Source organism: Columba livia, chromosome 7 (genome assembly GCF_036013475.1).
Source record: "Columba livia isolate bColLiv1 breed racing homer chromosome 7, bColLiv1.pat.W.v2, whole genome shotgun sequence".
NCBI classification, from domain to species: Eukaryota; Metazoa; Chordata; class Aves; order Columbiformes; family Columbidae; genus Columba; species Columba livia.
Window position 1 is genome coordinate 7,351,192 of NC_088608.1, and position 20,188 is coordinate 7,371,379.

General features: G+C 37.9%; 1 protein-coding gene across 2 annotated transcripts in view; it reads left to right on the plus strand.

Moving 5' to 3' along the window:
- Positions 1-20,188, plus strand: part of TMEM163 (transmembrane protein 163) — a 92,335-nt gene that overhangs the window by 45,930 nt on the left and 26,217 nt on the right. For both annotated transcript variants that reach the window (XM_065069600.1, XM_065069601.1), the window contains 2 exons: positions 7,612-7,655; positions 8,669-8,760. In XM_065069600.1, coding sequence (XP_064925672.1) covers positions 7,612-7,655; positions 8,669-8,760 — 136 coding nt within the window. The remainder of the gene's footprint in view (positions 1-7,611; positions 7,656-8,668; positions 8,761-20,188) is intronic.

Here is a 20,188-nt window from a genome sequence, read left to right on the forward strand (position 1 = left end):
TGAGGATTTTGTGGACTGGTTTTAAATGCTTATCATGGCTAAAATATGTTCCTTTTCTCAAAGTTGAAACATCACCAGGAAGAATCCAACTTGAGTAAACTTAAATCGCAGATAGGTTATTTTTTTTTTTCTTATTTAAGGACTATATTTAAGGTACAGGGTAGCTGGAATACTTCTAGAAAGAGATATGATGAGTGGGAAAGCTACCTAAACCCTCTCTTGATCTAAATCCTCCATGTTGCGCTTCAGTCAGCTGATTTCTATGGAGCGGAGGTTATACTGGCGTATGATTCCAGGTATTTAAAGCTGTGTTGGGTTTTTCTGCTGGTGTGAGGATTTTGAACCTGAAATATCAACCAACGCAATACCGTTTGCATGCACCATAAGGCCTGTGCTTTGAATCTCTGTAGCATGCTAAGAATTCAGTTTTATGATTTTGGACTATTTTTGTTTCTTAGAAGTATTTTCAAACCAGACTTGCCTTTTTCTTTTTTTTTTTAACAGCAGCATTGGTGATATTTTTCTGTTAATGCTCTTGCTACCTGCTGTTCCACAGTTATTGAAAATACAATTAACATGTGAAGTTTGAAATAGTAGCATAAAAATAGGGAGAAAATAAAGAAAAAAAAAGATACTGAATTCAGAAGTTTGGCACTTGGAGTCTTCTGATATATTTCATTTAGTCTAAATTTGGAAACTTCAAGTTAAGCGTCTTTTTAAAATTAAACCACTAGGCATCTTTACAGTAATGGAGACAAAGAACTTGCCCAGGGTGAGGGGATGCAGTTCTCACTGATTATGTTCTTTTAAACGTTCTAAATAAAACCTAATTAAAAATATTATTTTTTTTTCATCTAGACAGTAGTACATAGCACAGCCAACAATATCCATCTATTTATTGTTGTTTGTGCTGCAGTTAGCCTGAATCCTTGTGTGTAAATTCTGGGTCGATACATCTGAGCTGTAGCTTGCATACAATACAATTCTTTAATGATCTTTTTGAAAGGATCTCTCCATCTTTGTATGTGACCACAGGACAGGAGCTTCCTAGAACCTGGAAATAATGGCAGTATTTCAGCTCTTTTATTAACCATTCAAAACCTTCTGTGTCTGGTAAAAACATTTAGACATAGTCCAAGCTGTTACAGATTTGGGGATACACATATAAAATATGAGTTTGCTGGATCTCTGTGAAGCTTCCAGAAACCCAGTTAATTCAAATAAGCATTTACAAACCTTCACCTCGGTCTTCTGGCTTTTTGTCTTAACTTAGGTAAAACCTGCTTTTAATCAACTGGCCAAACTTCCAAGAATACATTGTTCATCCTGTGCAGGACTTGAATACTTCTCTGCTAGCTTTGCCTCCAGTCAGTGTAACACAGAAGAAACGTTGCCTTTGGAGAGTCTCCTGGGTCATTAAATCTAAAATAACCTTCATTTGGATACAGAGAGTTATAAATCTTTGCCACAGGGCTTGAGAAACAGCTGTTGAGTATGGCTGGTATCACTCAACATTTCTGGTTGTTTGTGGCTTTTTTAGTCAAGGTACCACTTGTTCCTTGGCCCTGTCCAGGGTCAAACTCTGCTTCCTTTGTTTTTTCAAGGTAGTTTAAGGCTCAAAATTACAAAGCCTGTGGATTTAAGTATAAGCTGCAAAAGCTTCCCTCGTAAATGTGCAGTTAAAGGCATTTGCAACATTCTAGGCCATTTCAGTTGTTATATTTGGAGTTGGGGCATCAATAATACATAGTTTCATTAAAAGACAATGTGCTTTAATGTCATTGCACTGAGTTATTTTGGGTGATTCAAATGACCCCGTTTGAAATATGACAGATTAAACTATGCACCTGTATATTCAATTGCACAGAGTTTGTACCATGTACGTGGAATAAAAAAACTAGTATGTTTCTAGTAGACCTTTTATTCTTAAATGCAAACGTATGCATTTAGTATCCCAAAAAAGCTCAACTGGAACTATAACATATGGGCCCCCTTTTAATTCCTGCCCCCTGGAAAGCCAAAACTAACCAAAAATACCACTCCTTTTTCTCTGATTTATTTATGTTCTTTTTTTGAGATGATCTTGTTTGAAAACAGAAGGTTGGCACCTGAGAAAGGAAGCACAGGAGTGTGTCAAGCAGTGGGATCCTGGACAGGTTTTTTTTATTACTTATATATTACTTATAGTATTTATATTACTTATATGCTCTTGAGGACTGTGTACTGTAGAGGAAGCTGGTTCACTGTTTCCTCCACATGATTTTTTTTTTGGTCATTTCATAAGTTATACTTTGTTTTTTCATAGTAGGATTGTTTCATAGTTCAGTGCTGCTTGGCTGCCCAGTCTCTGCTGTTTGTTTGTGTCATACCAGTGGAGGCAAGAGTAGTAAATGTGAAAATGAAAGTGAATTAAATAGAAGTGAATCAGAGGACTGAATAGTTTTAGGACTGGACTGCTCTTCTGTTCTTCGAGATTGCTATCATTGGTGAGCACCATGATGTAATGAATAATCAGTCTAGGAAAATACATCCGTGAGTGAAAGCCAGTACCGTGAATATTTAACCCCTGAAATGAAAGTCTTCTGATCTTTTATCATGAGGCACTGATGCAGCCACAAGACAAATATGGTGAGAAGACATGTAAACAAAGGGAATTAAGGGAGTACTGGTGTTTGATTCTTTGCAAGAACCACAAAAAAGAGGTTTTAAAAAAGTTCTGAAATGGAAGCATTGAAAGATGGATGATTTAAGATAGAAAATCCTTGAGTCAGAGATAATTATAATAATTATTGGTTTTGCTAACGTGTCAGCAAACTGAATAGAATTGTTCGCATTGAACACAAAGGAAAACTTTTGCAGAAAACCCTGAAATTCTACTGTTTCAGTAATAAGAAGTAAGGGAAATCTTCAATCGCTCTTCACTGTTGCAGTTCGTTGAAGTAAATGGGATAATGGAAGTTACAGCTGCTGAGATTTGGCCATTACAATAGATGTAAACAAACAAACAAAATGTGATATTAAGCGAGTAATAGACAATGACAGAAAGATATTCCTGGAAAGCTTTACCACTACCAATAGCAGAATTTGTTACCAGACTGAATCTGCTTTCTAAGATACCTTGGTTTTTTTGTTGTTGTTATGGAAGAAGTAAATTGTTATTATAAATAGTAGATAGAGTCACTCATTTATATCAAGGATCTTGGTGCTTTAAAAAATGAAGGAAAATGTAAAGCTGATAAATACTTTTGGTGAGATGCACTTTCTCTTTGAAGGAAGGAGTAGTAAATCCTAGGTTTGTAGTTTTTGTACACATTTAGATGATGTCTGGGTGGTTCAGAGCCCCATTCACCAAGTCACACTGTACATCCCACAGCTGAGGTGTCCCCAAGGATGGGAGTCTCCCAGTATTAATACTCTGCTGCGGTTCCTTCTGCACAGCTGGAAAAATGAACCCCCTAGGGACTTATTTACAAATTAGCCACAAATTATAATGAGATCAAGATCCAGGTTTAATATACGTTAAACTTATGCATCTACTTGGTGGATACATACATAATGTTGTAATGCTGTTGCCCAGAAATAAGGGTCTTTACCATGTTGATGCAATTATAAACTGAGAAAATGAGCTAGAAGGTTTTGTATGAATAGGGTTGGTACAGTTTTGCTGATTAATTTGGGATAGAAATATGGGAACATGATAGTAACGGATAGCACTGGGTCTGCCTGTGTAGATCAGATTTCTGGCAGACTCATGGCTAAGATATTGGACGTTTAGCAGCCATTTGTAGCTAGTGTGCTGATTGCAGAAATCTTGGGCATGTGCATAAAACCCCTTAAAATTTGCTCTACAAAAATTTCTGTGTGAGGCGAAGGTGCCTGGGGAAGTATATGTGTATCTGTTGGTCCTGGTCAGTACAGTTCATTACAAATATTCACACTATCAGAGTCACACGTGTTCTTTGCCTTCTGTTGTTGTGAGGGATTTTTTTTGGTGGATTTTTTAAAAGTATTGCTCATTTGGTTTTCTGTATTTGGAATTAATTTATTTTTAAATATTTATTGTTACATTAGTTTTTGATATTTTACCAACACTGGGCAATGAAAACAGACTATTTCAGTTTCAGTTCTGATTCAGTAGAACTTCCAGTTCCTATTGTTTGTGATTCTGTACAACCTGCAAGATATACACAGGGCAATATATGTATAAATAAACCCAGCACTTTCAGTGATGTTAAAATTGCCCACTTGATTTCTGCTGAGTGTAGGTCTTGTGCTTTGAAGCTATGACATTTTATGTGCTGACGTCCACATGTCTTTCAGAAAGGCTAATTTCAAAGTGAACATGATGGAGTGATTGTCCCGTCAAGAGGAGCTTCCTAAAAATAGTTTTTCCTGAGTAGGTAACAAGAGATTTTATGGCAGATGGAGGAGCTGTTTGTATGTGCCATCTCTCATTTGTAGCCAGGCGCTTCCCGAAGAGTTCTGTTTGGGAGAACTGGAGGTAGAGTTAATTCCCTGCCCTATTTTGTGCCTCCTGCATTTGAAGCAAAAAGGTACCAGGGTGGTTTTCCATCATAGAGAAGGAATCACTGCAGGGTCCCAGCACTCCAGGAACACATTTTAAATGGATTAAACCTGGCAAAGGCTGGTGGGAGACGAGTTGGCTGAAGCATTGAATTGGAATGATTTTGTAGGGTTAGGGCCCTAGTCATATGATTTTTCTGAGGCACGTGGAAGTGAATTTTCTTCAGAATACATGGGGAAATGGGGTATTTTTCTTTAATTGGAATCACTTTGGATGGGGCGAAGGAATAACAAAATAATCTGACCTATAGGTAGCAAGACTTGACAAACTGATATTGCTGTGCAGGCGGAGGCGGTGGTAGATTTGTGGCTTATTGTGCTGGCTCTCTTTTTAGTTTCTGACTACTTAAAAGTTCTGTTTACAAATGTCAGAAAAATGCATTAAGATTATCTGCTTTATTGTAGAGCTAATAAAATGCTGTCCAATTTAGCCAATAAAATAGCTAAAAGTAGGCTCCCACTGTCATGGCAGTGTAGCTGCTAAATGTATACGATGGCTCTGCAGGATTTTTAAGCTGCCTGCTCTGTTCTTCATTGCTTGTTTTCCACCATTGTACTGATTCAATACGGATATTAGGAATCTTTGTGTTTTTTAACATCAGAGGTTTATCTGGGAATAACTGAAAATGTGTATTGAGAGGGAAGGTGCGGGTTCAGCAGAAGCTCTATGATCCATTCTTGCAGTTCCATACGTTGCTCCTGGAGCATGGCAGTGATACTGGAGGCAGAAGGACCACTGGTTATTTCTTTGCCCAGGGGTCTCCAGTGCTTGGATGCTGAGCAGAACTTCCCTAAAATCCTTTCAGCTTCAGTGCCTGGAACAGGAGCCAGTCGTCTGTAGAGGATGCGCTCAGTCTGTGACCTGGTACTTTGGATGCCAATATTACAGTTGTTTTCTCTGCCACAGAGCTGAGACTCATGGACAAACATAACATTTAACCCGGGGTGATTTACTGCTGAGCTTTATGACTGTATTTGTCAGCTTGAAATATTAATGTGCCTAAGTCAGGGCTGAAGGTGCTTTTAACATTTTTATTTGACTTTGAAAGACAAATGGGCAGTTACTCCCATTAGAAAACCAGCATGTAAATAAGTAATATAAAATTGTATCTTTCCAGTGCTTAAATGGTCATTACTAGTGTTATTATGGCCTTTTACCACTACAAGTTAGTATTATAGGGCACCAGTTGTTGGAAAGTCTTTTCTCCAATCGTATTCATTAGCTAGCAAAAAGGTTTAAGCAGATTTGTGACACTGTTAGTTAATACTTGTTTTTGATTACTGTTTTAGATAGCTCCAGGCGAAACAGATTGTGTGTTAGTGCAGTGGATATTCGTTGTGGTAGAATACATAAAAATAAAGATGGTTCTCATGCTGATGACCTTATGCTTTAAATATACCAGATATGTCCCCTAAAGCATTCTTAAGGCGTGGCTTTCTGTATGCATCACCTGTATCTATCTACATCATGTGTAGGAATTATGTATTCATTTTTAAGGGAACCATAGAGTTAGGTTGTTTTAAGTCTGGATTAGAGTGGGGAAAAAAGCTGGCAATTTAGTAAAAACCGAGGAGCTAATTCCACTACAGAGGCAGGCTAGAAATAGAAGCAGGAGTTCAAAGTGTGGCTTTGAACTGCATCATATGAAAGCAGTAACAACGGGAACATTGCAAACTTGTGTGTACCTGTGAAAGCCCATATTTTTTTGGATGCAACTTCTGCAGTTTTTGAAAATGTGTGCCTTTAAGGAGGCATACAATAAAAATTTGATAGGCAATATATTATTATGCAGTGAAGTGTTCATATTTGCAGCAAGATCACTGCAAACCAGCGTCAGCTTGTCAAGTGTAGCTCTCGCCTGGCAAGTCTGACAAAGAAATACAGCCTCTTTTTTCACCTAGGATGTGAAGTGTGGGAAATCATGATTTAACAATGAGAGGTGTAAATCCATACTAACTGTTTCAATGCTCTTCAACTTTGAGAAAATGAGAATCTGGAAATAAACTTGATGCCTTTTTTTTTTGGCCAGCTGTAGCATTGAAGTCCAAATATTTGTGGTATCTGGGATGCTTATGGCCACAGCTGAGTCTTAGGTCAATAAGAAAAGGGTTATTTTTTCTAATATTTCTAATATTTTAGTTTCTTTTTATCCAGATAAGTGCCCCAGAACTGCAGCTTGCCGTTAATGAAAAGAACAGTCAAACCATAGCGGCTCTGTTCTGCCAAACTGTTCTGATGAGTACTGAATACTGAAAATTAGATATTGTGTTTGTCAGCCTAAGATTGACAAAGTCATTGATGAGTGTTTTTTACTTCAAGTACTGTTATTTTTACAAAAATGTATTTTTCTTAGTAAGTTAGCTGATAGCTGTTCATGAAAGCGCAGTGAAATTAATCCTATTAGGCTTTATTCTGAGCCCTCTAAATATTGAAACTAGAGTGCTGTGCACTTTAATTTGGGAGCACAGTTCTGGTGAGTCCTGTGCTCACTCCACAGGCTGCAAAACGCGGCACGGAGGCTGGAGCTGCTCAGTGCTGAGAGCTGTGGTTTGGTGGAGTCCCAGCTCCAGGTCCCTCTTGAAAGGTATTTTCCCTTGCACAGTACCTCCTAGAATTGGACATGTTGAGGTGACAGAATTAGGATGCATAGAGCAAAATTATATATATATTTTTTTCCTATATGTTAGCCCATTTTTAAAGTCTTGTTTGGTTTTTTAGAGGCAGTACGCAGTCTAAATTGGAGCTGGGAAAAATCTTTCCTGCTAATGCTTTTTTCTTTGGAAATCACCAATCTGATGGAATTTGAAGCATTTCTTGAAGCAAAGCATCTCTCGAGTGCCCCAACCATTTCTTGCAGCACAAGGCCTTTCCTGTAGAAACTGAAGTGTCGGTCAGGTCATTCTAGTTGGAACTGCGTGAAACTAAGGCTGTATGTTTAAACTTCTTCTGTAGCTCTTGGACAAGAGAAGAAGAAAGGATACAAAAAAGATTTAAAGTGATTCTAACTAATATTTTCTTTCCTTTAGCTGTCTCCGTAATGAGATACAGTGCATCATCATTTGGATTTGCTGTAAGTATAGATATAATTTAAATGTTCTCTACCATTTTTTAATGGGGTTTTTCTGAACATGAAATACTGTATTTTCTCTTACTGTGGCTTCATAACAAGGTGTGCAGAGTCAATGATGGATTAGAAAAATATTGTTGAAGTCATATCTTGGAAAGAAAAGTAAAGGTACTTTCATTGTACTTTTTCACTTTCTGACTACTAAGTCTGGTGTTAATGTCAATATTATATCTCATCACTGATATTATCCACCAGATACGCTTTTCTTCTACAAAATCTCAGCTTAATCAGTTCTGTTGTTGAACTCAAGCCAAATTCTGAAGTTCCCTTCTGAACTTTGCGTGACCCTTTTCCTGTTGAAGTCTATGGTAAAACTCCTGTTGAATTCAGGATGACAGATTTCTGCTGTAGTAGTTGCTGTGACTTTCCCGATTAGTGACAGAGCAAAAAATTCCTAATTTAAAACAATTTGGCTTTTGCTTTCAAGTTTGGAAGTTAGATTGGCTCTACAGAAAGTTTGACTTTGATGAAAGTTCTTACAGTGGGACAAGCCTGGTTTCTGGTGTTAATATTTCCTTACTTTGAAACAAAACACTCTGTGGTAGAAAACTTGTTTGAAAGAAAAAGGAATGCTTGACAGGCATTTTCAAACACATTTTTTAGAGTCTTTGCATAAGGATCATATTAATATTTTAACTCGTATGGTCCCACAGTGACAGATCATGTGTTAGGTTTGGTGTGGTTTTTTTCTTTTGTTTTAAACTTCTCTGCAGGTAATGGATTACAAATAAAAAGTTTTAATCCTTTAATTAACTGACTGAGCTCTGAAGTGCATCATTGTGCAATAATACATGGCAAAAATGTGAAGATCAGTTGAATAAATCTAAATCCCGCTTTCATTAAAATGATTTATTTGAAGCTGCTCTGTGCCTGTACAGCAGGATGGTAAATGCATTGTTGTTAGTACAAGGCACATTTAATGGCCCATGAAACAATTGACTCTGTGTCTCTTTCAGTTTGATGCTACCCTGGATGTTTTGTCATCAGCGATAGTTCTGTGGCGTTACAGCAACGCAGCTGCTGTGCATTCTGCACACAGGGAGTACATGTAAGTACACTTAATTACCTTTGGCTTTGATAGAGGCCTGCAGAGCTTTTTCTGTCAAGCTGTGATGCTACAGATTCCAGAGCTTTGACAAAAAACATTTTGTCATGTCAGCAAGTATTCTTTCCTCCTGCCAACTTACTGTTTGGTCCCAAATACGTCGTCTTTCCATAGGCAAACCTCCCAGTGATTGTGATTTTCAGTTTCTTGTTAGCCAAGATAGTAATTGTTAGGGCTTTGCTATTTTTTTTTTCAGCATCTCTATCAATTGAACTGTATTCACAATCTGTAATGGGTTTGTTAATCTTTTATTTTGCATCTTACTCCATTATTCGTATTAGAATATGCTTTTAAAATTGATGCTTGTATTATATTTGTGCTTCTCTTGACAAGATTGGAGTATGAACCCCTTCTCTTTGAATGTAAATCACTTAAACTGCTAGTGTTATTATTAGAAGTTGAGAATATAGAACATCTAAGATTGAGCCTGTATTAGTGATATGATAGTAGGGTGACACATTTTGTTATAACTACTGTACAAAGAGAAATACACCCGTTTTGTTACAGAGCTGTTTTGGTAAGTAAGAGTATATCAATACTTGCGTGTCTTCTTTATTGAGAAAAGTGTATTCTTGCAAAGTAAGTACATTTAATGATTCCTATATAAATGTATGGAAAAAGTCTTTAATTTGCAGTGCAGTATTGATCACAGTGGAAATTATATTCTGCATTGTTGTGCATTGTGCAGCATTCTTATTGGCAGTGTGTGTGGTAGCTGAGAAGATCAGGTGGAGATTTGCTCAAGAATTGTTCCAGCTAGTGCATAAAGAAGGATTTAACCTCCTACTCAAATTTTCGGTACAGCTGGGTGGAGACTTGCAGTACATTGATCTGCTTAGGATTTGTTTTGTGCTGCTGTTGCTAGCACTGTCCTATCTGGTTTGTTTGAAGACGGTTCAGCTGTCTCCTGGATGGGCTACAGTTTTACAATCAACGGGGTAAGGCAGTTTTTGTTCTGAAACACCTCTAATGAAGTCCATTCTACAAGAAGGGAAGACTGATGAAACAGAGCTTTTGCATAACTTGGAGAATCAAGTAAAAAGAAAAAAGCCACACAGAGGGGACTATAACTTATATTCATAGTCCTTTTCTAAAAACTGGAAAACCAGTAAGTGGTGTTTTTACGTGCATTAATTCAGACTCATGCAACAGCTTGCCAGTGCTGTGAGTTCCTTTCTGGCAGGGCTCCATACATAACAGTTTGGAATAAAAGGCCATAGAAGGCTGATGTGGCATTGATTCATAAAAATAAAACCAGAAATAAGACATTAAAATTAGTTTTCCAGCACAAATTTGGAGATCTTAACAGACATTTCCTGAGTATCTTGCTTTTGTGGGCGTCCACAGAGATTCCTGTCAACATTCAATTAACATATTTTTGAAATCTCCTTCTGTTGAGCTTTTTCAAGTGAACCTTGTAAAGTACTTTAGAGAGAAAATAAATCCCAATACAAAAGAAGAATCAACATATCCCTATGGCTAAGCCAATAAAGTAAACAAGCAAAGCAGCAAACATATTTTCCTGCTTTTTATGCTCACTTTTAATTTGCTTTCATATAATCTTCCTGCTTTACATAAGGCTAAATTAAGTCAATGAATTACTTGCCATGCCCTCTAGTTGAAGACAGCGAAGGTTACATGATGAGATCAGTACTGAATGAAAGAATGTTACCATATGCTGGGAATATGAATCACTGGATAGGCAGTCTGATTATCCCTCCATTTCTAGATTTGACAGGAGAATAATCATAGTACTGAAAGGCGAAGAGACGGTTGTGTCTCCTAAGGCAATTCTTACTGTGTCAGATTTTTGAGGGAGGTACATTTCTAATTTCCTGTTGTGTTTAATCAATCTCTTGCTTGAAAGCCTGTATGTAATTATTTTTCCTCTGTGCTGGGAGAATGTTGCATGATTCCTTCTGGCTGCTTACTTACCTCATAAATAATCTTTGTATCGTGTACTTAAAACCACACCAGGTGTTTCCCAGTGCCTCGGTGGGAAGTCTGCTCTCACACTCCTGAAGAGTTGGGTGCAAATTCATGTAGGTGCTCAGGTCATGCTGTGCGTTAGCCCTATTTCTGTGTGCCTACCATACTTTGCCTTAGTGTAGGAGCCTGTGCAAAACTCCGGCTTTCTGCAAAAACTACTGTCTACCAGAATAAAGTGTGCCAATCTTTCTTTTATTGATTTAAAGATTACATTTATGTGTGTATCCTAACATAACTGAAAATAACTTGAGCTTGACAGAAACCAAGTGCAATTTCCAATTAATTATGAATGGCAAATTTCTAAAACTTCCTGTTTCATAAACTTGACAGCAAGAGATTGATCAAAATTTTTGAAATCAGTGGAAAGCCTTCTATGGAAGGGCAGCGTTAGATCTAGTCCTAACCGATGTATGTCATAGAGAGAGAACGTAAAGATAGATTGAAAAACAAAACCCCAGAAAAAGACACAGAGGATACAGCCTGACTCATGATGTGCTAAGAATTAAATACTTAGAATAAAACGCTAAGATGTAAAAGAACTGCGTAATCTTACTTATGATGCAGCCATATGGAACTTAGAAATGCAACATTTCCTGGACTGGTGTTTGGAATGAGCAGTACAAAACTGCTTGCTGTGCCAAGTTCTGCTGAGCTGAACCAATGCATTTCCTTTTGACTTCTGGGGAATTGTAGTGCTAAAACTATCGTGAAAATTTGTCCTGCTGAGTTCAAATCAGTTTAAAGCATTTAATTTTTACCAGATCGCTCAGTTTCTCTCATTTTCTGGGGCAAGATGAGAATGTACTTTTTCAGTTTATATGTGCCCAAGTTATATAAAGTTATATATAAGTCTTTGTGCTTTCTCATGTCGGTTCACATGTAGTAATTGCAAAATATATTTTAGCTTGCCTCTGCAGCTTGGTCTTTGTGAAAATTCTTTGATATTGATGGCCTGAGAACCTAAAGCTCACAGGCTTTTCAAGTCTTTTATTGGTGAGATTTTTTTTCTTAAGTCATTGCGAAAAGATATATCTAGTTATATTCAAGATATGTCTTAAATTATGATGAAATTATGATTAAAGTTTTGTACTTTATTTTAAAATAGACCAAGCGGCTTGGAAAATATAATGAATATTCATCAGATCAGGTATAAACCCTGGTAAGATTGTAGGCCATATGAGACACTGCTTGGTTCTGCCTGGCTGGTTTATTAATGAAAGAGTGTGTAGGAATGGGATGAATATTTGATGTGTTTGTTACTGGTACTTTTTGGATAGTTTCGCACTTCACTGTCTTTCTGTTTCGGCAATCAAATAAAAGAGGCTGCTACATTTCTATGTATTTTAGAAGAGTGGTTGAAAGAATTGTAGGTCTTGAGAAAACACAAAAATTGGGAAGGACTACAGATATCTGGAAAGAGTCAGAGTACGTAGTTCATGAGTGATTTTTCTCAGCATGATCTGCCGGGTTGTGAGTTAATGTGCAGGAAACATAGAACGAATAATTAAAAAAGCAATGATTAAAAAATCAAAGGAAGAAAAGAGTGCTGAAATAACTTGAGAAATAGTTTTGAATATCACCAAAGGATGAAAATTTACAACCAAATAAAATTTTTGCAATTGCCGATTTTTCTTCATGAGAGGAGAAACTAAGAGAAATGGAATATACTCCTATGACATTGATAAACCAGAGACTGTAAAAATAGGGTGGAGCCACTACCTGTGCACTTAGGGCCAGGTACAGCTGATTCCTTCGTGGTCCGAGTTTTGTGTGGCGCTGTGCTGTAGGACAGCTGGGGTTGGAGGGACCCCCAGAGATCATCAGTGCAACCCCTGCTCAAAGCAGGGTCTATTAGAGCAGCCTGTCAGGGGAAAGGTCTGAATCCAGTCTTAGTGATTTGAACATTGAATGATCGCTGAGCCATTCAAGATGTGCAAAGAAATCTGAGTGGTCCCCTTCCTGCTCTCCGTTACCAGTATACAAACATTCTTGAATATTTTGCTTACATCTTTAGCAAGGTAATTACTTATTAGGCTGATGAAGCAAATCTAAATTCTGTTGAAGGAAGAAATTTGTTGAAATTGATATGGTAACTGTGTTTTTTTGTGTGCATAATTAAACCCAGTAAATAGCAAAAGAAGTAATTTCTTAATAGACGACTGAAGCATTAGGGACCTGGAAAAACGTCTCATGAGAGGTTGAACTAGTAACCAGCTATACAGCCAAAGGGCAGCTCTTTGATCTGTTAATTCAAGAATGAAGGACTTGAACTGGAGCGCTGGAACTGTGTGTGAAGAGAAAGAAATACCACTAAAAGCAGAAAGATCAAGAAAACAGAAGAACGAACTTTGGGCACTCAGCCTGGTGAAGAAGCTGTAAAAGATGGAGCTTTTTATGTACAGTTGGTTGGAAAAGTCCCAAACCTGTGAACCAAGGAAACATCTGTTTGATTCCCCCTCTATTCAGTAAAACAGGACTTTGCTCTTAGGTGACAAAGCAAAATCACTGTTGTTACATTACAGAGCTATAATCTTGCATTTCTGTACAATGCAGTGAAGGACTGAGTACCTGCCTATGCCCATAGGATCCATTGCTCCGAGGCTTATTTGGCTAATGGGTTTTGTTTGAGCTTGTATGTTCGGTATTGCAAAAACTAACTGTGTACAGCATATTTAACATAGTGTTTCTTGACAGTTGCAGCTGGTGTTTATGGTATATTATTTTGTTGATGGTACCAAGTTAAATTCTCTGTTTCCCAAGAACCAGTCTGTCAGCATCTTTCTTAACCCAGTGCCAGAGTAAATAGGAAACCTTACTCATAATGAACATGCTGGATAAAGCCAAGAGGAGAAAGCTCACATTTCTTTTACTGTTGGGTGTTTTTTCTATTTCATATGTCAGACTCGGCTATTCTTTCCTTTATTACTGTAATAAGAAAATTCTATCACAGGCAGATAATTTATATGAACTCATGGCACACTGTGTTGCCATGATATAATACATAATGAATGCAGATACTTCCTTTTTTTCTTATATTGAAGAAGTTGTCGTCCAAAACATTGGTAGTAATATTAAAATGGCAAGAATTACCTAGTGGGAGACAAGGGTGCAGAAGTGTGTCATACCTCCACCTGTAGCTGAGAAAGCTTTTTGCCAGGAGAAAATAGTCATTCCTGTCTTCAGTGGGGCCATATATGCTTTTGGAGTGCTTTTTGGGGGTAAGGTAACACTTTACCTGGGGCAGTAGGTGGCTTTAGTTACCTCTGTTCATGTATTTATTTTGTGTATCTTTTCCCACTTCATGCTAAGATTAAAAACAATGGATCAAGAATTGGGTAGGTCTTGCAGTCTTTACAGTTTTGTAATTAGACTTTGTCTAAAATTGCTGTGTGTCGGTTCAGTGTAACTCTCATCTCCATACCTTGCACCTCGCTGTGGCAGCTGGATTTGATACTGTCAGAGTGCTGAACCCACTGGCCAATTCAAAGTGCTTGCTCTGAGGATTTGATTCTTATTAGGTTCTTAAATGATGGGCAGAATGAACTGGTATTCTCATATATTTTGACATCCAAAAGAGAACAACTCTAAGAGCTTGATCTAAGAATTTCTAACCTAGTTTGAGCTAAAACCAGTCTCCAAGAAAGATATTTGACTGCTCCTCAGGGACAAAGTATATAAGAAACCTGACTCATAATGAGTAACAATTAAAAGATCTCTTCCATCCTTAACTGCCCTACCCCTATGTTTAAGTATGCTCACTGATAAAGATGTACATCTTATTTCTAATCTGAGTAATTACATATGGATTGATATCTTCAGTTTTTAAGTGCTCAGCATTGTAGTACCTTTTTTTCTACCTGATGAAAGAAGAAGCTGGTGGTGGTTCACTGGGGCTTCCAGGTGTCAGAGAACTCTAGGAATCCGCTGTGTGGATTATTTGTTACACAGGGATATGTAGTGAAGAGAGGAAGGAAGGGAACAAGGATATTCTGACCCTTTCCTAGGACTTTATGCACTAGGGATTAAATTTACAGCTGTGTGACAGGGTGACACAGAAATTAGGATATTTAAAAATTATGAAGCATTATCAGCAACCTTTTTAGAATACTCCTCCATGACTAGAAAATTACCAGTGTACCAAGCCCTTCCCTTGGTTACTCAATAGCCTTGTGGGTATGTACTCTCTGTCAGTTATCTTTTCACAGAATGTGCTTTGCTTCCAGCTTTTGATTATAAGTAGCCTCTTCAGGTAAACAGGCAGTTCAGCAAGCAGGCATATTAGTGTTTCAAATACTGCCATGAATCAACGGATGTTTATCAAGCAGAAGGGTACAACTTCGAACAGCTTTTCCTTTATAACCTTACATCTTCTAAGGCGTGTGACCTTTGGAGAAGCCTAGTCAAGTGATTAGAAACCCGTACCAGTTGCTTAGTTACGCTCTCTCTGGAATTTGGATTTAAGTAAACAGCAATAATAAAATCATCTGTACAGCTCTGTGTACGGTAAGTAGGCATCCACTCTGAATTGAATATACCCAAAGGAACTGTCCTTTGTCAGCGTGGGTATCTTACAGATAAATATTCCTTTGATACCTCGTTCTCCTGCTCTTTGCTTTCTGGTGCCATTCATTTTTGGAAGACAAGAGTAATCAGATATGTACATGGAATCCTCCATCAGTTGCTAGGGAAAAATGCTGTATGGCTTCATGAAGTGATACCTTACTGCTTTGCACTACATTATCTCTTCAAATTGCAAATCTACTTCAGTTCTTGTCCAGTTGCTTATGGCCTAGTCCAGGGCACCCTAGAGCCTTTCATCCTGCCAGTGATTTTTGCTTTGATTTTGATCATTGGAATTGCCCTTTATTACTGCCCTGTGCAGATTCTGCGAAGAGCCATCCCCATTGCCACCTCCTGCAGAGCCATGTTTGCTGGTAAAGGGATTGGGCACGTCTGTGTGGCTGCTGGGGAAATGTGGGGAGTTCATGGCTGGTGAGCTTGTGTAAAAAACTTCTTTCATACTGAGAAAATGCGATGACAGGTTGGACCTTAAGGTGGACTAAACCTCTCCTTCCAAAGCAATTGTAACCCTTTTTTCTCTTTTGCCTGTGTTCAGGTGACACCACTTGAGAATATTTACCCTGGGGTTTGGTCATCGAGAGATTTAAGGAAGTTACATTGAATATACATCTATTTAGGCATGCCAATAAGGGTCATGACATATACTATTCCTACTTTCAAATCATAAAGGGGTTAGAAACCAATTCTTATGGGTGGAAATGGCTTTGATCCTGACAGGTCAGGTCTGACTCTTCTTTCTTTTCCTCTGATTCAAATAAGAGAGCATACTGATCTATATGGTTGCAGGGTATATTCTCTCTTGGTTCTCAGAATTAAAAAATCCCTAATTTTCCGTATTAGTACTGTATTTAAATATTCTCGTGCAAATTGGCTGTGCTGTACTGGTTAGCCCAACTAAATGAGCACTGTCTATTTAGGTAGTATTGAATGAAAATAATCCTCTCAATTCAGACCCAACATATCAGTCACATTGAAAAAACTGTGGACAATTTTATCTATGCCATACATACTAAAGCGACTGGAAGCACAGATGGCAAAATCCACACCTGCCCACAGTTGAGGGCAAACCTCTGTGGCTGGAGGAAAAACTCTTTTGTGCTGAGTGAACGGAATAGCAAAGTGATCTGGAAAAACGTCAAATGCATGGAGATAGCCTGCAAACTGCAAATAGCTAAGAACCCAGCTCTGCAGCTCTTGGTTGATTCTCAGCTGCCATGGGTTGCTGTCATGTGGCACATCCGTGTATCTCTTACCCAGTGGAGCACAGTGCAGAGTTTCCAAAATGAGTATTCACCTGTGCTTGGATATCTGCTTTGTAGGAGGAGATACATACATATTTTTTAACTACACTGAAAATTTCTAAACTATTCTTTCTTCTGAACTATTTAGCTGAAATATTACATCCAGGTACAGCGCTAGATACAGCTTTTAGCGGTGCTTCATTAGACTGACTTATTAAAATGCAGAATTTCTCCATAAATCCATTATCCCGTGTTGAGGCAATAGTGAAGCAATCATAAACTTTGCTCTTATCCAGGCAGAAATGCATGTATGCATACATTTATGCATGCACACACACAAAGTCCTCGCACATAGAATTTATATTAAATATGAAATAGCAAATGTATATATTTATACATTCTAAAATCTGTTTCTAAAAGTGTGGCATCTGTAGACTTGGCAATGATTTTATTGGAGCTATATCCAAAATCTAATTTATGAAAGCCTTTCCTTTTTACTTCACTGGTATTTGATTAGGCAATATTTGTGTATATTTCCTAGTACACATACACAGATATATCTATAAATCAGGGATATGGTGTCGTTCTGTACTAGAATTTGATAATCACCGTAAAAATGAGTATTACAGAAATTCTCAAAAAACTTGAATTTCCAGCTTCAAGGGAATGACAGAATCTCTGATCACCTGCCACAGGGCTGGGAGCAGAGATCATCTCTTCCTAAGGTGGCATGATGGTTTTAAGACAGATGTACCGTAAGTGCAGTTGTACAATCTGTGCAGACCAGGAACTAGAAAATAGGTTGTAAGACTTTTCAAAATCTCTGAGTTGTAGTAATGTCTGTTAGCTTTTGTTGGCAGATATTTAGTACTTGCAGAATCGACTTATTTATGGAACTGTTGCCTCGGTTCAGCTGCCTGCTTTTAAAGGATGTAAAAACCCTGTTCTGCAGTAACTAGTTGAACTCCTGAGGATAATAAAAGTTTTAGGAGGCCTATAACAATTTCAACAAGAAATGGATATGTAGCATAGCTAATCTGAGTCTCAGATAGAAACAGCGTTTCCCCTGTATGTTCTGGAATAAGAGGTTGGACCATGTGATAACACAGTGTATTTTTTAATATAATAATTGAGAAATCAGCTTTGAATGGTTATTTGGAATATTACTTGATTTCTCTTTGTTTTGTAATCTGTGTTTGCTTTTTAAAAATTTTTAAAAAATATATACTTAGTAGTGAGAAAAAGGAGTAGCTGCAACAGTGCTGATCTGGATTCTGGTGACTGGAGGTGGATTATGGAATGTGTGAGATTGACAACAAGCCCACTTAATTCCTTTTAAAGTGCATCTTAAATTGACTCTATTCCCTCTTTACCCAGCAACAGGCAGGTGCAAATACTCTGAACAGCTGTGATTCTGTACAGTTTGGTGTCCAAGCACTCCCCAGAAACTAAACCTGATAACAGATAAGCTACACCGCAAACACAAACAAGCCATATAACTATCTAATTGGACGCAAAGAAGCTTAAGATTAGCAACAGAGCATGACAAAGAAGGAGGAACATAAAGATTGAGGCTGATATTACATCTTTTGCCTGTGTATTACAGTAATATGCCACAGTGGCTAGTAATTTTCTTTCTAGATTAAGCCCTTTAGTGGGTTTAAGAAGCAGATTTTACAGTTTTCACAGTTCTGGATGTCACCCTAATGAAAAACATGGCTAGAATTATCTCAGCCGTATTGCAGAATGGAAAGCAAGGAACAAACGTTAGTGAACAACTGCGTTGTAACTTTAATGCATGTTTTTAAAATAGTGGGCAGCAGAGCTATACTTGTGGCACAGCGTGCAGTGGACCGGACAGGGTGTTTCCTTGTGCTCAGAAAGACATGGAGAGAGATGAGGCAAAGAGAGATCAGAGGCCCACATCTACAGCATCCCCAGCCCTCCCTTGGCTCCTCAAAGGCCTGCAAACCAGAATGAACACCTTCAGCCTGTTCTGTCCAAAACATCCTCTGACATTTTCCCTTTCCATATTCCTTGTCCTCTGACTTTTCTGAGTCCTCTTGTATTTTTTCCACCCTGCTTCACTTACTCCCTGTTGGCCAGAACCCACTCATTTGCCATAACAAAATTGTTTGGTGACCAGAACACTCAGCTTTTTACCTTGAAGTTCTCATCCTTTGAGTATCAACTTTCAATTTTGCCTATGCTTGAGAAATCTTGGTCTGGCTGTGGTTGGAATTTTATACTTTGCTACTGTAATGACACTGTAAGAGCTGCCATAATACAAATATCAAATGAAAGTAGGCCTAGCTCTGTTTAAACAGGTTGTCTGCCTCTCATCTAGAAGAAATGTGCAGATTATTGCAAGCTCCAAATTACTAATGAAGGAGCATTCACGGGATGGAATTTGTATTTGGCTGTGGGAAGAAAGGATGAAAACAAGAGTACCAGCAAAGCAAAGAGACACAAAAGGGTTCCTGTCATGTGGCTAGATGCAGAAGACAATTGAGAAAAAATGTATAGAGAGATAAAGAATTGGAAAGTGAATGAATACATTTATAGTTTATTTTTTTTTCTTACTTACACTCCAAAATTAAATTATGAAAGTAATTAATTTAATAAAATCTATAAATGTGCTAATTCCTGTTTCCCTGTGATTTCAATGTATTTTAGTATTAGTGAGTGACAGAGAGAATATCATGTATGGAATCATTCAGGGAAGTCATAGAGCGCAACATGCAAGGCATGGAAAAATGAAAACTCGAGGTTTCATTAGTGGGTTTATTCTGAGATTAAATCCTGTATCCATCATAAAGCTGATTTGTTCAGCTTTCCTGAAAAAGCTCACATTACTCCTGGGCTTAGAGCTCGTATTGCTCTTATTGGCCTGCAGCTCATTTTAATGCTAAGTTACAGTTCCTTGCAAACTAACATTTTTAACTCTACTTCTTTACTCCGGTGGTGAAAGGAGCCTGAAGAGATTTTAACTACCTTTCCTTTGGGCTATTAGGAGCCATTAGTGATGAAAGATCTTGACAGAGCCTGCAGAGATAAAGATCTTGTGAATAAAAATTCATAGGATTACAGGATAATTCAGGTTGGAAGGCACCTCAGGAGGTCTGCAGCCCAGGCTCCTGCTCAAAGCAGAGTCAGCTGTGAGAACAGAATAGGTTGCTCAGAGCTTTATCCAGTCAGGTCCTGAAAACTTCCAAAGATGGAGACTCTGCAGCTTCTCTGGGCAAACTGTTCCACTATTCCCATGGTGGAAAACTTATTTCTCTTAGAAAATCAAATCATGGTAAGATTCTTAACAACCAAGAAAACACAGAATTAAAATAAACTGGAGTAAACCAGCTCTTGGAAGGTAACTGAATGGTACATAGTAATTAGGAGTATTTTATTTATAGTGTCATAGCTGCCAGAGGATGAGGAACTGAAGCTTGTTTTGATGGCAGCTTTGCAAATGTGATAATATATTTTCTACCTCTAGAATATTATTACAAATGCTAGTGGTTCATAATGACTTTTCTCACAGTTCCCTTTGCTCACATTTATCT